The sequence below is a fragment of the Arctopsyche grandis genome, chromosome 12, assembly GCF_051622035.1.
Source record: "Arctopsyche grandis isolate Sample6627 chromosome 12, ASM5162203v2, whole genome shotgun sequence".
Classification (NCBI taxonomy): Eukaryota; Metazoa; Arthropoda; class Insecta; order Trichoptera; family Hydropsychidae; genus Arctopsyche; species Arctopsyche grandis.
This window is the reverse complement of record NC_135366.1, coordinates 11,851,810-11,869,705: the sequence shown is the minus strand read 5'-3', so window position 1 is coordinate 11,869,705 and position 17,896 is coordinate 11,851,810. Positions and strand designations below refer to the sequence as shown.

General features: G+C 33.7%; 1 protein-coding gene across 4 annotated transcripts; it reads right to left on the bottom strand.

The window, feature by feature from the left end:
* Positions 1-16,218, bottom strand: LOC143919538 (uncharacterized). Of its 4 annotated transcripts, none has more exons than XM_077441898.1 (8): positions 13,469-16,218; positions 11,987-12,210; positions 7,824-7,922; positions 4,904-5,002; positions 4,415-4,614; positions 4,175-4,322; positions 3,300-3,478; positions 1-3,205 (listed from the first exon to the last, which is right to left on the bottom strand). In XM_077441898.1, the coding sequence occupies exons 1-8, from the start codon at positions 14,526-14,528 to the stop codon at positions 3,010-3,012; spliced, it is 2,205 nt and encodes a 734-aa protein (XP_077298024.1). In that variant the 5' UTR covers positions 14,529-16,218; the 3' UTR covers positions 1-3,009. The 4 variants fall into 4 exon arrangements, with proteins under 4 accessions (XP_077298024.1, XP_077298025.1, XP_077298026.1 ...); XM_077441899.1 differs by having other exon boundaries at positions 11,993-12,210; XM_077441900.1 differs by lacking the exon at positions 4,904-5,002 and having other exon boundaries at positions 2-3,205.
* Between the last annotated feature and the right edge of the window lie 1,678 nt (positions 16,219-17,896).

Sequence of the window (17,896 nt, the reverse complement as noted above, 5' to 3'; positions counted from 1 at the left end):
TAAATTTTTATACAAAAGGATCGTTTATTTATAGATTTCTCATTATAAACATTCATATAAAATAGGGCCTTACAGAAAAATTTACATTATTCATTTGCCTAATACATAGATAATAAATAAATTACTTCGCTATTAGGAATAAGAATAAGTATGGTCATCGCCACTCGCAATTATTCTCATGAGCATCATTTACAAAGCTATTTATTTTTAATGTTGAGAAGCATCTGCAACAAACATTTTGTCGATTGAAGTCAAAATATACATAACATGAATTGAAAATAAATTATTTTTATCCACAATTTAATCTATTATTACAAATTAATCATTAGTTTTAAAGCAAAATAAAAATGTGATAATTTTAAAACAAAAATTTAACGCAAAATATAGCAGCCACTCCCACAGAGCATATGTACATATCACTATGTGTGTATATATGTATTATAAATATATCAATTTATAATAAACTTCGAAATAATGAACCAGTTTTCAATCTACAGTCAGAAAAATCCTATGCAAACTACAAAATGCACTCAAAAAATACATTTTGAATTAATTTAGAAAGCCTGAATAATTTTCTCTTGCATATAATTACACCTCTTGAACTACAACTATACAATACTCTTTTGATAAGATATTAGTTACATCTCTGAAATCAAATTTATGTACAACACACAAATTAGAAACAATGTGAACGAGAGATTCGCATCCCAAGGCATCAACGTGATGTTATAACTAAACTTTAATAAATGAGGTACAGTTAACAGGGCATACTGTGAATTTACAACTCAAATGAAAAATAATTCATCTTGAAGATTCTCTTCCTAATAAACAATAAGAGTAAAAAAATAAAAATTTAAGTTTGGCAAAATAAAAACAATGCACTCGTCATTTTAATGGGTCTTATTCCAGACAAAATTCACAATATGCTTCTCTGTCCATGCTACCGTAACATAAAATAATAAGTGAAAATAAAGGATACAAATCAGTGTAATCGAATTTCAATATAATTTCGATAGGTCTTTAACAATGCTAACGTTGAAATAACAATATGTTTCAAAAGCTATGAATTCGGTTTGAATTTCACCTGACCATGGGATAAAAATAATTATTTTTAACTGTGAAAATAAAATATTATTTAATGCAAAATATTTTATTCAACATGTTTAAAATAAGTAGACAAAACTAACTTACAGTAAAAAATAAACCGCATTACACATTTTTTACAATTAAAGTAAAAACAATATTACAAAAGTTTTTCGAGACAATAAATACTATGTACATCATACTGGAAGAAAATATCACTTGAAAATTAGAAGAATCGTGTGTTAAATAATAACGCAATCAACACATTAATTGCTACCGACAAATGATAATATCTAATGTTTTCTTGAAATCAAGATATGTATCGATCACACTTGTGTGCAACAACTACCTATCAACAATAAATACAACTGACAATTTATCATAAATAACTAAAGAGGAATGCAATAATGTTTCAAATTACACTATTATTTGCATCTGGCCTGTAACTAGACCGGCATTCAGAGAACATATTGAGGATTTTGACCAGTTTTCAATGTGTATCGACCTCAGCAGGTTAATCATGCACCACGAAATAGACGCATCCCGCTCTTAAAACCAGCAGTTAACAAGTAACCGAAGAGAAACTTCTTACATCAATATGACCAAAGTCCGTAATATGATCTGTGACATGGCCTAAGCCTAATCGATCAATAAATTGTTAAACCTAAAAGAGAGACAAAAATATTATCGAGAAAATTCGATTAAAATGACCATTTTAAGCCCAGCAATATATTATATTGATTATTTTTATGTTCAAGATGCTACATTTTGTTAAACTCTAACATTACACTTTTTAAAATCCGACTCTTTGGAAACAGTACACACTGTTCCGTGTGCAAACAAATGTACACTATCACGTCTGTGCCCACTCACTCAAATACGCACTCAAATATTTTGAGGTACACACATGTGCATCGATATTCAAGCCATCGCAACCACTTAGTTATCGCAGAACGACAGATCCACAATTCACACCTCATACCATTACAAGCAGTCCAGTCCAGAGGATAATTTAACTCGGATGCTTCCATAACAGTGCTTTTACTTCAACGTTCCAATAAAATTATTACAATCGTTGGCGTACATTTATAAAAACAAATACATATAAGATGTACAGTCCAAAAGGTATTGCTGTTTTACACAGCAATAGTGAACAATTAGTTTTACACAATTAAATCATTACACTTTTACGATGCAAATTGCAACAGTGCAATTTCTCCACACAAATATTCTAAATTTATTTATTGGTATACTGAATTTCACTAGCAACCTCACTGACCATTTAAAACTCGTCATCTTTACCCATCTATTAATCAACATAACATCCAACATTAATTATATAAATTTGATAAATTAACATATTAAAAGTTTGCGCAATTTTTTTTAGGTTGAATCAAATTGTATGCGAATGTCAAAATTATTAAAAATAATAATAAGTGGCCGATAAAAAAATATTCATCTTATTATCGAATGATAGTTCAACTATAACATAACACAAATTTCACATTCAATAGTTTAAATTTCACATTAACAAAATATGTAAGTAAAATCTTATTGATAACCATCATCTAAATAATAAATAAATTTAACAGTGACATTCTATATAAAAGGACCAGAAATTATGTGACTTATATATATCAACAGCTTCCGTATCTATCTTGTTTAAAAATGTCGATTACAACTTAAGAGTTGTAAACTCCATTTCATGATATTCATACAATATAACATTTAAATATTACGTATATAATTTTCTGTTTTTTCATAACAAGTGAATTTTATTTATTTTTCCGTTTATCAATTTCATATAGTATAAACTATGAAATCACGAAACCAATTTAATTAAAAGGTCATAAATAATATGAAACAATCGTTATTGTAATATATCTCTCATGGGTAAGATGCAAATGGCCAGGAGGGGGCTACGGGCTAGCTGGCGCGAGCTCGTTTTGCTGATACACCACCATCAGATTCTCCTACACCGGAAACAGTAACCGCTCTCGATAACATGTACTTTAATTGAGGCATATACTGCATAACATCACGTATTTGAACTAAAGCAACACTATTGTCCGTTGAAGTACTTTTACACTTTCCAGAACTACGAAGCACTTGCATTTGAGTTCTGAAAAAATAAACCGTTTGTAAAACACAAAACTTCCATAGAATACAAAAAAGTTTAGACTACTACAATATTAAATCAGCATTCAAATTCAAACCTGTTTCCTCGAAACAATTGCAGACCGAGAACATCGAGAAATTGTCGACAAGTTGACAATGAAACCGACGGGAAGAAATAGCTAACAAGATCAGGCAGTGTCATCAACAGTTCATTATAAACATAAGGCTTCATATTTATACATGGTACCATCATATTCTCTACCAATGCTTTTTGAACCTAAAATAATTTATATAAAAATAATTTGCGTCCAAAAATAAAGATATTCGATGATATTAACTCATTATGGACCGCCCAAATTTTTCACAAACTGTCTTGAGAGTCTGCGTATTTTTCGCAAAGTAATGGTAAAAATAATAAATTTTGTAAATTGCACATACCTACTAAACCTTAAATCGCCTGGAATAAAACATTATTATCATTATTATTAATCAATTAAATTGAAAAATTAAATACAGCTTCTTTACGATTATCTTCGACCAAATTCCTTGGAAAAAAAGTGAAGCTTTAAACCATAGAAATGTAGGATTTAGTTTTCTAACCTAGAAGAATGCATGTATGAATGATAAGGTTGGCATGCATTGTTTATTTCACTCGGTGAAATAAACAATGTTGTAAATCGCCTAACGAGTCTCATTTTACTCTACCGTCTATGTCTGCTGACAACCAGTTCCTAAAGTAATATATTATTTTTCTATTTTTATCGATATTTTGGACACAGACACAGATGCTGGTATGATATCTATGAATGAAGTTTGAAATTATCTTTTAATTAGTAAATTTTTTTGTATAAAGTTTGGAGGATTTAAAAACGCACACGATGTGTTAACGTCCTTTGAATGAAATTTTATTAAAATGCACAGCGTATATATTTACGGCCCATAGTGAGTGAGTATTTTAAAAAAAATTTATTACTTTATAAGGATGGTGAGCACCAGTTAAGGTAACATCGGCTATTGCCGTGAGTCGTTTTCCATCAGATAGATGATGCCCGTTGGTTGCCTGTTGGGTAGTTCTAGAAGAATTACTTTCTCTATTACTCTGTGCAGATCCTTGATGTGCTCTAAAAGAAAATTTAATTCAACATTAATTGAGTCAAACTTAAATCGCTAATCCCATATTACTAAAAAAAAAATAGAGTAAAAGTAAACTTACAATATTGAATTACTTTGAGTTGATCTGACAAGAGGAGGTGGTGCTTGTGCTTGCTGTTGTTGTTGCTGTTGTTGCTGCTGTTGTTGCTGCTGCTGCTGCTGCTGCTGTTGTTGCTGTTGTTGTTGTTGTTGTTGTTGCTGCTGTTGCTGCTGTTGCTGCTGCGCCATAGCAAGTGTAATTGTATTGTTAGAAAATTGCTGCTGTAAGTAAAAAAATAATAATAATAAATTAAATTAAAATACAAGATCAAATAAACAAAATTGCTTACAAATTCATGCAGGTAAATGTGAACTTTCTACCGATACATATTATTTAACATAAAATCATGCAGTTTAAAAAAAATAACATGGTTAAATTTAATACAGAAGTGTTGGTTTATTATAAATAACTGATCAAATTTACTTTCGATATAAAAATAAAACACTACTGAAATAATTTCAAAGAAAAATCTTGCACTGTTACAATATTTGATGTTTTGTTGTAATTTACCTGCATGTGATGCCTGGCTTGAGCAGATGTGAGAGAAGCAGATGAATGAGTTGCTCCTCTTACAGCTGCGGGGCCATATCGTGCAGCCACGGCTTGTGCCTATATTACAAAAAGCACTGGTGCAATCAACTAAGCTAACATTACAATATACACACAAAAAAATAGCACTCGAATCAAATCTATCAACACCTCGCATTCTCAAATCGAAATTACGAGTGCACACTACGTTTTGTGCTTTTACGATAGCTTTACTGCAAATTTGACTGCATAAGAATGTATGTACATACATTCAAATTACATCAATTAATCAATATTTTTAACTTGGTCTTCAAACCACACAAATTACGATATTAATAATAGTAATTTTGCTTTTTATTCATCATACTTCTATTAACTCACTATGGCCGGTAAACATATGTATACTGTGTTTTTAATAAAATTTCATCTAACGGCCGTTAGCACGGCGTGTATTAATTTTAAATCCTCTAAACTTCATACAAATAAAAGTATTATTTAAAAGATTTAGTTTCAAACCTCCATTCATAGATATCATACCAGCATATCACTATCCAAAATATCGATAAATAAATTTAAAAATATACATATTTCTATGCGGCTACCTCACGGGCCGGAATGTGAAATGCCGGAAAACGCAAATATCAGAAGGCAAGGATCGAAAATCGAAAGATCTTAAGTCGAAAGATCAAAAAAAAAGGGTGCATGGTAAACGGTACATACTCACTTAATTTGCGCGAGCAGGATACGGGAGGAAAAGCCTGTTCCTCTTGTTCCTGTTGTATCCTGCTCGCGCAAATTAAGTGAGTATGTACCGTTTACCATGCACCCTTTTTTTATCTTTCGATTTTCGATCTTTGCCTTCCGATATTTGGGTTTTCCGGCATTTCACATTCCGGCCCGTGAGGTAGACCCATTTCTATGGTTTAAAGCTTGATGTTTTTTTCCAAGGAATTTATCGATAATGTTCCAAAATAATAATATTCAGAAAAGATTTCAAATACCCAGATATCGAAATTGACTTTTTTTAACACATTGCATACATACTCCTGAAATTGAATCTTTCATTCAAATGAATAACACAATGATCTATTAGTCATATGGTCGAAGACAACTATAAAGAAGCTGTATTCCGGTTTTCAAATTAATCAATGCGAAAAATACGCAGAATAGTTTTCGGAAAATTCCAGCGGTCCATAATGAGTTAAGAAGAATAAATTCTCAAGTTACAAAAATTGAAATTATTAATTGTACCAATACCTTACATGCACTATTTGATACTAAAAATATTATCAAAAATAAAAAATATACATGACTTGTATTAAAATTCTGCTAATTTACTCGTAATACATTTTTTTAAATATTTACTCACACCAATACAAAGCTAAGAAATCTGCTGTTGATAATACGTATCACATTTAAAATTTAAACATTAATCCCAATTGAAGAGGTAAAATCAATATAAAGAAATTAAATCTAAGCGGTGGCCGTCACTGCAAGGAAAGTGACTTAATGGAAAGTCGAAAGATGGAAAAAATTAAAATCGATTCGTCGTTAGCATAGGTCGGGGTTAGAGATTTGAAAGATCTTTACCACGTGCCAGGGTTACATTATAATGAAAGAGATAGATAACCCCAACCTACGTTAACGACGAGTTAACGAATCGATTTTAATTTTTTCCATCTTTCGACCTTTCATCAAGTCACTTTCTTTGCAGTGACCCAGACCCGTTTGTATCACGTTTTCGTTTATGACGAAAACGTGATACAAAATTGTATCATTGGCCACAAACGATTGACGAAAACGTGATACAAAAATATTTCAGTGGACTGAAACAGTTCGCGCAGTCGTGAATCATATATGTGTCAGCGCCCAGTAAGCGTTGTGCACCCAACATGATACAAATATGAGTCAGCGGCCATCATAGCGTTAATATTATTAAATAAATATGACATAGTTGACAATTTAAAAATGGGATTGTAGTTTGAATTTTTATTGACAGAGCCTCAGTTCTCAAACTTAATCTACGAAAATCATGAAGCATTTGAATTTAATTACGGTTGAAAGTTTCCAAACTTAATTATGCATCATTAGTGATATTTTAACTCAATATTCATCCTGAGTTTTCAAGTACTATTCTACAAAATTATACACTTAAATCATAGCATGTTATGCTGACGACTTATTAGTTAAATGTTACACAAGCTTATATTTTTAAAATGCTTTGAACTAATCTGTAACACTGTATTGATGACGAGTGGCATGGACTAAAATTTCAAATTTTATGACCAGTAAAATTTTGCAACATTGCACCTAAGTGACAACACGTTTTATACTAATACGAATTATTAACTTATTGTTATGCATTCATGCTAAAATTACTTTGTTATCAATATATAATGGAAATTCAATGATTTATAGTAACCAATAAAAGTACATATAACTGACACTAACGTAATATGCTCGAATGCCGCCGCAGTGGCGGAATTCGAGTAATACGACAAACCTCAATGCCGCCACTATGGGGCATTCGAGTGCAAAGAGTTTAGTTTGTAGATACCGGAATAATTCAAGTTTTTCCTATCAAAGTAATGTATGTGGTATAACATAAATTACTTGAAAGGAAAAACCTGAATTATTCCAGCATCTAAAAACTTAAAATTTGATAAGAATTTAAAAATGGACATACAATTGTGCACCAAACCATCGATATATTCCCGTAATATGTTATCACTGAATCTAGGAATTAAGTAACTTTTTCATAATGCTTGTTTTTTTTATCATACGTGTACACAATTGAAAATATTACTAATAAAATAATGTATGCATCATTAAGAATACCACTGTCATTATTGAGTAAAGCAAAAAAATGTTAATATTAATCAGCAAAGAATGTGAATCTCACCTGTGCAAGTCTGAATACTTGCTGAGTTTGTGCTTGGGTTAAGCCAGAGCCGAAACCTGGTTGTCCACTAACTAATCCATTCCACCCGTTCGTCAACGCCTGTAACATGATAATTAAAATTTAAAATAACAATTAACATAAAATAAAATTCATTTATATAAGAGATATGAGGTATAAATCTTTGTAAATAATATATAACAAAATTGAAAAGATAAAAAAAAATACTTTAAGCTCAACAGCTCGCCTAATACATATGTATATACAATTGATCTAAAAGTATTGAAAACAAAACACCAATAAACATTATCCAAACAATTTAACAAATTGAATCTAATGTTCCCCTATTGTGTTATCAGCATCATTATAGCCCATTTTATGTAAATTTAAAGCCTGTGAATTTCATAGGTAGGGAATAATATTCAAAAGCAGTCATTGTTCCTTATTAGCACTATTTTCTAGTGTAAACGGACTATTAGTCATATGTGAACCAGTCACAGGACAACCAGTTTCTCTAGATCGATCACATGTGATCACCCGTCACACTAATACTACGCATGGAACGTCCACAAGTTCTCCTACATTTTTTCAAATATGGGATACACTGTTATCGATCACTGTCAAGCAAGGATAAATATAAGGATACAATTTTACCGAAAATTTTTGGGACAACGCGTGCTGGCCGTATTTTTTATTTAAAACTATCTAAAAAAAACCATGTGCCACATTCATCGCTGTGTGTTTTAGTCCGTAAACTGTTGTAGAACTAAGAAATTGTTTGTGCCGATCCATCAGAGGAAATTCAAAACCAAAACTTGTGTATGTATAAAACCAAATTTTTAAAGGCATTCAAAGTAAAATTAGTTATTTGCTAATCATCAAGAGTGAAAGAGATATGTGACAATTTCTGTGTTTTGCGTGTGGTGGCCTAGACTTGATAATTAATATTAGTTAAATGTTATTTGAAATGATTAATTAAATTATAATTAACGTATTATGTTTTTAGTTATTAATATGAAAGATTTCTAAAAATCAATGCAGTTGGAACTGCTAGAGTTATAATTTTTAATTCCACCTGTCCAAGCAATAACCGGCAATTAGTGATTTCCTAAATATATTCACTAACATAAAATAATAAAAAAGTAATTTATGTATAATATTTTAGCCATGTCAAAGCAATCAGAAGTTTGTGCTTATTTTTTAAGAAAGGAGCACAATTCACCCGTCGCTGTGTGTAATGAATGTGGTAAATGCATTAGATGCAAAGGATCGACAAGTATTGGGCTGATAATCATTTGAAATGTTATGATTAATAGCTATTTTGCTACATTTGGTAAATTCACGACTATACTCGAGTATTTTAAGATTTTATTGCTCGATACTCGAATAACTGATGATGTGAGAGTAATTGGAAATTTTGCTGATTGCGCGCCACTTGCATAGTGTCATTTTACTAAAACTGATTACGACATTCAAAAACCATTCATGAGAGCGACCTATGCCAGAGTGTGCATGTAAATACATGCAGTTGGCATTAGTATCGCTTCGGCCTAAGACACAGGAGGACATATTTTTGTTCTTTCGTACAAGGTAGTTACCAAGTCCCCAACACAGAAATAGTAAAAAAAAAAATCGAAAGCGAAATAAGAAGAGACTAAGTAAAAAAAATTGTTTTTTTTGTATTTATGTACATATTTACACAAACTTGAGTGACGTTTGACATATAAATTATTCGTAATAAATGTCAATCAAATGGTGTAGTGGTGCAACATGCGGACTCCGATATTCCCTACTGGCGAAGCCTGAAGAGGATCCAAAAAATCCAGTCAATTATCAACCCATCAGTTTGAAAATACTAGAAAAAATCATTTACTTCAACAATTGACACAAAATTATTACTTTTAAAACTGCCACTACATCACTGAGTTCGACCAGATATCGTATAATATATGTATATCTCATCCTTCAAAAATACTTTTTGGATAAATGGAGAGACCATCCAAAGTCGGAATAAAAACTCTATTAGTACTTTTAGGACTAAGGTGAAGAAGCAAATCTGTGGTTGATACATTGTTTAATTTTTTTGTGATTTTTTGTTTTTATAATATAACCATGCGGTACTCCACTTTAATAGGAATTTAAATATTTTCTTTTATATTTGTATCTTTTTTATTTCTATTGTATTATTATTCTACATGTACACGTGTATCTAATCAATGACCGCACTAGGCGACACCGCCTGTGAGTGCAGTGCCGCCTAGTGCTGTTTAAGCTATACAAACTTTCATTAGATCTAGTATTGTAACCACGCAAAAATCAATCTCGGGACTATTTTAAATTATAAAATGGAACTGATTTTTTTAAATTATAAATTTTTCAACGTATTATGTATGTAGTGCAGTGCTGCCTAGTGCGGTCAGACTTTAAAGATTTCTAAAACGTCAATTAAAAGAATTATTAGTGAGAATAAAGAAAATGACTTATTTTAAAAAAAAAATTAGATCAAACCCAAAATCTATGGACGGTTTTGATGAAGAGATTATTAGGCGCACTATCCAAAACTTCAATGACAGAAAAAAATTTGTCAACACTTTCTATGATATTGGAAAGATTAATAAAATGCATATATGTATGGTTTCGAATAGCAAAAATACTTATATCTTTTAAAAAAAAAATTGGAATCGTTGGAAAAAAATGTCCAATAAAATAAAGTATCACGGGAAAAATGTGTTTTTATACAAGAGATTAAAATTTTTATCAATCATGGACCAATCGTGTATACCGACGAAACCTAACTATATACATTCCACCTATATATGTATTATCAATGACGTGGTAAGATCAATCGAGAAGTGGAATGAAGAATCTAGCATCCAAAGGGACGAGGTTTATTAAACACGCCGGTACTGAACTGCATAGGCTTCATCCAAATACCGATTTATTTATAAATCGCACTAAGAACAGAAAAGTATTACCATGAAATGGATAAAATGAATAAATAATTCAATTTGGGACTGAGTTCCATTGTGGTGATAAGGCATCTTTATCACAAAAAAATTTTTGGCCCAACATTTTGAAAATTTTTAGTTGTATTTTTTTTATATTTATAATTATATACTTTGTATTTAATTTAGAAAATAAAAAAAAAAGTTACTGTTGTTTCATTTTCGAGAAAAAAACTTTTTGACCCAATCATTTAGCAATTATTTTTGTTTTTTTTTATATGTAATATTTATATGTTTTATATGTAAATTTTATATGTTTTTTATATATCACAAAAAACTTTTTGACCCAAACTTTTTGCAATTTTTGGATTTTTATTTGTATCTTTTTATATTTTGTATTTATAATTATACAAGTATGTTGTATATAGAATTATATACTTTGTATTTAATTTAGAAAATAAAAAAAGTTACTGTTGTTTCATTTTCAAGAAAAAAACTTTTTGACCCAACCATTTTGCAATTTTTTTTTTTTTTTTATATTTTGTATTTATCACAAAAAACTTTTTGACCCAAACTTTTTTTCAATTTTTGGATTTTTGTTTGTATCTTTTTATATTTTGTATTTATAATTATACACGTATTTTGTATTTATAATTATATATTTTGTATTTAATTTAGAAAATAAAAAAAAAAGTTACTGTTGTTTCATTTTCGAGAAAAACTCTTGTAATATGTATGTAACGAACTCTAACTGCCGTGTATTTGTATGTGTTAGTGTAAGTATGTAAACTCAATGCTCGGATGTGCCCATATAACCAATAAGTACCAGAATTTCACCCAACTAACTGTGTGAAACTAATAAAAAGCTTGTAAAAAAATTGGGAATTTAAACATGTCAATGTTGATACCATTTACTGCACTACATTAAAACTTCAATCATTCTACTATGATTTACATATTTTCAAAACAAAGTAACAATGTCTAAGTAAGTGTTTATGCCTAATTGTTTAATTTTTAATGAACAATCCATTTAGGTTTTTTTTTATTACATAAAAAAACATTTAAATTTACATGTGAGCTGAAAAATTCCATAAAATGGGCTGTATTTACTTCAACTAATAATCCTATCCGGTAGATGTGATTATTTAAGACGGCAACAATATTGCCAGCAGGTGAAATATTGTCCGAATGATATCCTCTATCTCTAGAATATAAATATACCTGTACCGCGGCTGTAATCCCAGCGTGAGAAACTGCTGCTTGAAGGGAATGCTGCGCCCGCTGAGCGGCTGCCAGTTGCTGATGAGCGGCAACGGTCGCCGACGACTGTTGACGTCTTCCGCGACCACTTCCGGTGGTGCTGCCCACAGAAGCGACGCCCCCGTGCAACACGGGGGGTCCAGGAGGCGCACGGGTCCACTGACCACCAGCATTCGACAAGGAACCTGAAACCACACAGAAATACCATCAATAACATAAAATTACCCTACAGATTTTCAATTATTATCATATTACAAACTAATGCTTTTCCTAATAGGAAATTATTTTATGTATAATCTCATATCAAATTCGATATGGTATCAAGTTTCAAATAACAAAATTAGCTCATTTGTTTTAAATTATTTCAAACATAGCCTTTTTTGTAAATGGCTGTGTTGACATATTTCACCAACAGATTTTTTACAAAGCCTCGTTTATATTTCAAGGCTATCTAAAACTTTTTTTTTCATGTCAACATTTCTATTGAACAAATTTTTACTTTTAAAATAAAGAAAATTGGAACAAAAAGTTAAGGTTTATAAAACTAGGTCAAAATTAGAAAAACCCCATTTTTTTCTCCATACAAAAATTTCTGACATGTATATCATGATGAAAAATTTGATCTGGTAGGTAATTCTGTATTCGTAAGTAACAGCTGATTATAGACTGCATTAATCAAACGTCACAGAAATCTTGCATTGTGAAAGTATTCAATTGTATTAAAGATGTATAGAGCCAACAAATACATAATCTTCTAAAATTAAATCATTCTATTCATACACAGAAATGATAAAATTCTAAAGATAAGAAATAAAATACAATTAGGCAAACGTCAAAATATTTTTAGCTTTTGCCTTTTATACCTGTTGAGTGTATCTTCGATACTAAATAATAATATTCCTTGGATATATCTTCAACAAACAAATCAAAGTACTTCTCTTTATAATGTTCAAAGCATTGCCAAAAAAAGGATGTTCAATGCCTAAGAAAACTTCAGAGCTTCCCAAAAGGTTGAACTTTCACAAGGTAGGTATAATTTGTTTTATATCGTTGTTTTGTTGTGATAGAGATCTACCACATATTGAATGACACGTTTGTTCAGTAAATTACTCTTTAATTTTACATGTGTATATGCGAAAGTAACATTTCTTAAAAATGTGAGTACAAATTGTGTATATTTTTGGTAATTTTTTTTATTGAAATAGAAAAAAATTATATTTAATATTATGTTATCACATGTGAGGTGACACAAATTCATAGTCCCCTACTTGATTACTTTTGACATACTATAAGTAGAATTCAAAATGAGAATAAATAATAAAAAAAAACAGCAATTCGTGAAACATTCACATCTAATCGGTGGTTTTGGATTGGAGTCATCTTCATCATAACTGAAACACTACATCGGGTCACATTGTCGATTCGAACACATTTCAAACGAACCTTTAGCCGAAATGAGCAACTGGGAGTCCATAACTTTGTTCGGCCAGTACTCTTCGAACTCGGTCCCGGGCGGGAAATAGCTCTTGATGTCGGTCAAACTGATAACGGAACACGTCTCGCTGGCGAACAGTTCGTTCCGGATCCCTTGCACTTTACAGCAGAACTTTAAATAGGATAAGTCCCAACCCTCGAGCTGATCGGCCTTCAGCTTCAGGTTGTCCGTTTCACCCTCGAAATAAAACAGGGGAACGTATTTGTGAGCGTCCCGCACCGTGTACGGCACGACCGACTCCTTGTTGATACGGATGAAGCCACACTTGTCCTCGGACACGGGCTTCTCGTGCGACAGTTTGTTGTAGCACACGTCGAGGAAGTTGTAGAACTCGTTGGCATCGGAGAGACGCACCACCAGGTCCTTCTGGTTGAACATCTCCCGGCCGAACTGGCCGTCGCAGTGCTTGATGTTGATCTCGTTGAGCAGCCGGCTCTCGACCTCGGTGATGTAGTAGCTGCGGATGCAGGTGCACGTGTAGATGTCCTGGTGCAGGTAGTTGAGGTACTTGTTGAGCAGCTTGATCTCGACCATGCGCACGGCGCAGTACTTCTCGCCCTGCCGGAAGATGTAGGGGATGTGGCAGTCGCCCAGCTTGTCCCAGCCGAAGTGGCCCTTCCAGCTGGCCTCGTCGGCGGCCGCCAGCGGCTTCTTGTCGGGCGCTGCGGCGGCCGCCGAGGCCGAGGGCGGTTTGCCTCTGGCCAGGAAGCCCATGATGCCCAGCTGCTGGCCCTGGCCCTGGCCCTGGCCCTGACCCTGCGCGTGGGCCTGGCCCTGCGAGTGCGCCTGGCCCTGCTGCGCGTGCGGGTGGGCGTGCGGCCGGTGCGACGACTGCTGCTGCTGCTGCTGCTGCTGCTGCTGCTGGGGCTGCTGGTGGTGCGCCAGGGCTTTGGCCCGGTTGGCCTCCACCATCTTGGCGGCGAGCTCGCGGATCTCCTGCTCGTCGGGGCGCTCCTGCTTGACGCGGACCGCGGGGGGCGCGGGCGGGGGCGCCGGCGGCTCCGCCATCAGCTCACATGGGGGCTCACATGGGGGCTCACATGGCGGGCGGCCGCCTTCGCCGCGAGTGCCGCCCCAACCACTGGCTCCACAGCTGCGGCTCGCGCGCGCGCATGCGCTCACGTCAACCCTCTCAGAACCGCGCCAAATTACTGACCCCGCCCCCCTCCTCTGTCGCACCCCCTATCGGGGGCATCTCCTACTACCTACAGTCCTACCACACCCGCTCTCGTTCGCCTGCCATTATAGTCCTTGTCGCGTACGCGCGCAAGGCTCGTTTTCGTCTGCCCTCTTCTGCGCCTTCCATTTCCTTTTGCCTTTTTCTTTCGACTTTTCTCCCGCGCTTCGAATCTATATACACGTGCGTCCGTAAAAAAGGGGAATTCCCTTAATTCATCTTGTTTATATTTTACATATCGACGTCGAATCAACGTTTGAAAACTTTTGAACTAGACTCGATCATGAGTTTGATTTTTGCAAGGCTTTTCTGCGTTTTACTTCGTAAACATAGAAGTAGAATGCATAGAATGGTCATTGTTAACAAAAGTATCGTCTAAAAGCGAGCCATCGAAGAGAGAGACGGAAAATCAGAAGAGAGACGAAGTCTAGCAAACAATGAACAAACTCTGCTGCGCAGAGTTTTTGTAGCAACATTTTTGGAGTCTGAGAGCGATTCTATGTTCGTAAACGATTGAGCTACAGTCTTCCGATCGATTTGAAACTCTGCTATTTTGCGCGGTTTGATCATTAAAAGATATGATTCGCGACGTACGGGTATATTTAGAAAAAATAAAGCTGAAAAGAGGCTAATAAAAATGGTCCACTAACTCTTGACTTGATGCAGACTCGAAAAATGAACTCGTACTAAGATTAGAAGTGGGGGGTAGACGGTTTACGGGACAAATACGCGTGTATGCGTGAGATTCATGAGAGGAGCCGACGAAACTATCTACTCCCATTTCTAATGTTAATGCTTTGGTGCGAGTTTGGTTCTCTTCGAGTTTGCTCTCTTCTCCTAAGGCATAGGCGGATCCAGAAAGTGGTAAAGGAGGGGGCCATTTTGAAATTGAACATAAAAAAAATTAAAACTTAAGTGATTTTAGATTAACATTACGATGTAAATAATAGTAGATAAATACTTACATTGTAGTGGTTTTTTTTTAAAGAAAACTATTATGGTGTAAAACCCCATTCAGGAAATATGAAAAATTTAAAATATATATAAAATTAAATTCATCCCAAGGGGGGGGGGCATGGCACCCCCCTTGGATCCGCCTATGTCCTAAGGCACGTATCATTTTGATAGCAAGGGGCATCAAGCTAGTCGGCCAAATTTCTGTTAACTTGAGTTTATTTAATCTAAAGTATGCTGATTTGGTTGAGTTTTGATTAAATAAACATCTTAATCAAAAACCTTTTCTTATTTTATTTTGTTTTGGCATCTATGTTTATTCTTTTATCGTTTTTTTTTTTCACTTAGCCATAGTAACTACTCGGAAAAATTGTGTAATATCACTATGGCAAAATTGTAAATAAAATGAAAAATATAAATATATATTGTCTTCACAATACGTCTTAAATATAAATGAACAAAAAATCAAAAAAATATTATATGGGTAACGATTTTTATTTAACAAAAGTATCATTGTGATAAATAAAATTTTTATTTTCGTAATTGATCGATGATTTACGATCAATTTGAATTTTTTGTTGTTTTTTTTTCACCCTTTTTAACGATTTTTTCTACTATATTGTAGAATGCGTAAATCTTTAAATAATATATACCAAATTTATCTTACAATTTCTAAAATAATTTAAATTTTGTTAATTTATTTTTAAAAAATCGTCATTTTTATTTGTATTAAAATCGTTTATATGAGCTTACTTTTTATCAAAAAGAATAAACGGTATACGTGAACTCGGGTCAGTTTCTAAAATGTTCAAAAATAATGTAAAATCTGGCTACAAATACCAACGTGTTAAAGGCTTTTTATCAATTTTTTACAGCGCATTTAACTATATACATATTTACGAACAAAAGAAAAAAAAACTTTATCAACAGATAACACATTGTTTTCGTAAAAAAATTGACCTCGAGATTTTATAATTGGTAATATGATACTAATATCATGTATTTATAATACGTTTAACATGATTTCGTTTGAAAATGATATACAAGTATGTAATGGACAAAAAAATTAATTGTTTTACAATATGTATATGAGCGTATTGAAAAGACCCCACTGGTCGTAGACAGGTTGAACGACACACGCTTGCATACAGTTTGGCGCTTCTAGCGCCAGGCAATGGACGCTCTGCGTTCGAAGCTATCAAATTGTTTTTTTTTTCACGTTATACTAACACAAAACTTTTACAACTTTCTGAAAAAAAAAAAAAAAACCGAAAAAACTATTATATTTTGTTTCATGCTTTATTTTTCAGGTGTATTATTTTTATTTTATTCTACAAATGAAAATTTTCAAATTCAAAAAATAATATTTGAATTTATAAAGGTAATGTTTGCATTACAAGAAAAGTATTTGAAATGATTATTTTTTTTAAATAAATAAATTCTGATAGAAATATTTGAATTTCAAGAATTTAAAGTTCGGAGAGATTTGACTCAACTTTGAGCGATAACAACTCGAAATGAGCAGGAATTCAACACAACTGCAAACTGTAAACATTTTACAGCTAAAATAGCAAAGAGCGCAAGAATGTACTTGGTCATTATCAAATTACAAACGATCGCTCAGATTACGTGGCAAAAAAAAGTAGGTACCGCGACCTCGTCATTTGAGAGCCACTGGTGTAGGGAAATGCTCAGAGGCGCATAGCTTCGCACCAGGGCCGCGCTAATGCAGCCCTATTTTTCATCGACGGTGACTCACTGTTAATCAAAATGGCCGCCGTGGCCGACGTCGACCAATAGCAGCGTGCCATTTGGCAGTTGGAGAAAAAAAAACTACCTCTGCGTGACGTCAGCGTACCCCGCGCGAGACTACTCCCAAGGACTTTCATTTCTGAGACAGCTGAATTTTGAATGCCCATATCTCGGCAACGAAGCTACTTCGAGAGAAGCTTTAAATTTCGATGGATCCTGTACAGTGTGAAGCATATTCAAGCCGAAATTGGAACAAGTTTGTGGTCTCGTTTGGGAGATATCGTCGTTTGAAAGTAGGTTTTGGTTTACTAGGGGTCATTTCTCGTTGAGCATACCCGGCGCGGTGCTACGTTGTGCGCGCGCTCTTTTGCCGCGCAAATCGCGACCGTAGTTTAAGGGGTCGCAAGACGCATAATCGCAGGCCAGCCGTTGTCTAGCCTCAAAAGGCAATTTCAAGGCCGTGTGTTGCGCGCGCAAGTGGCGCGAAAGAGAC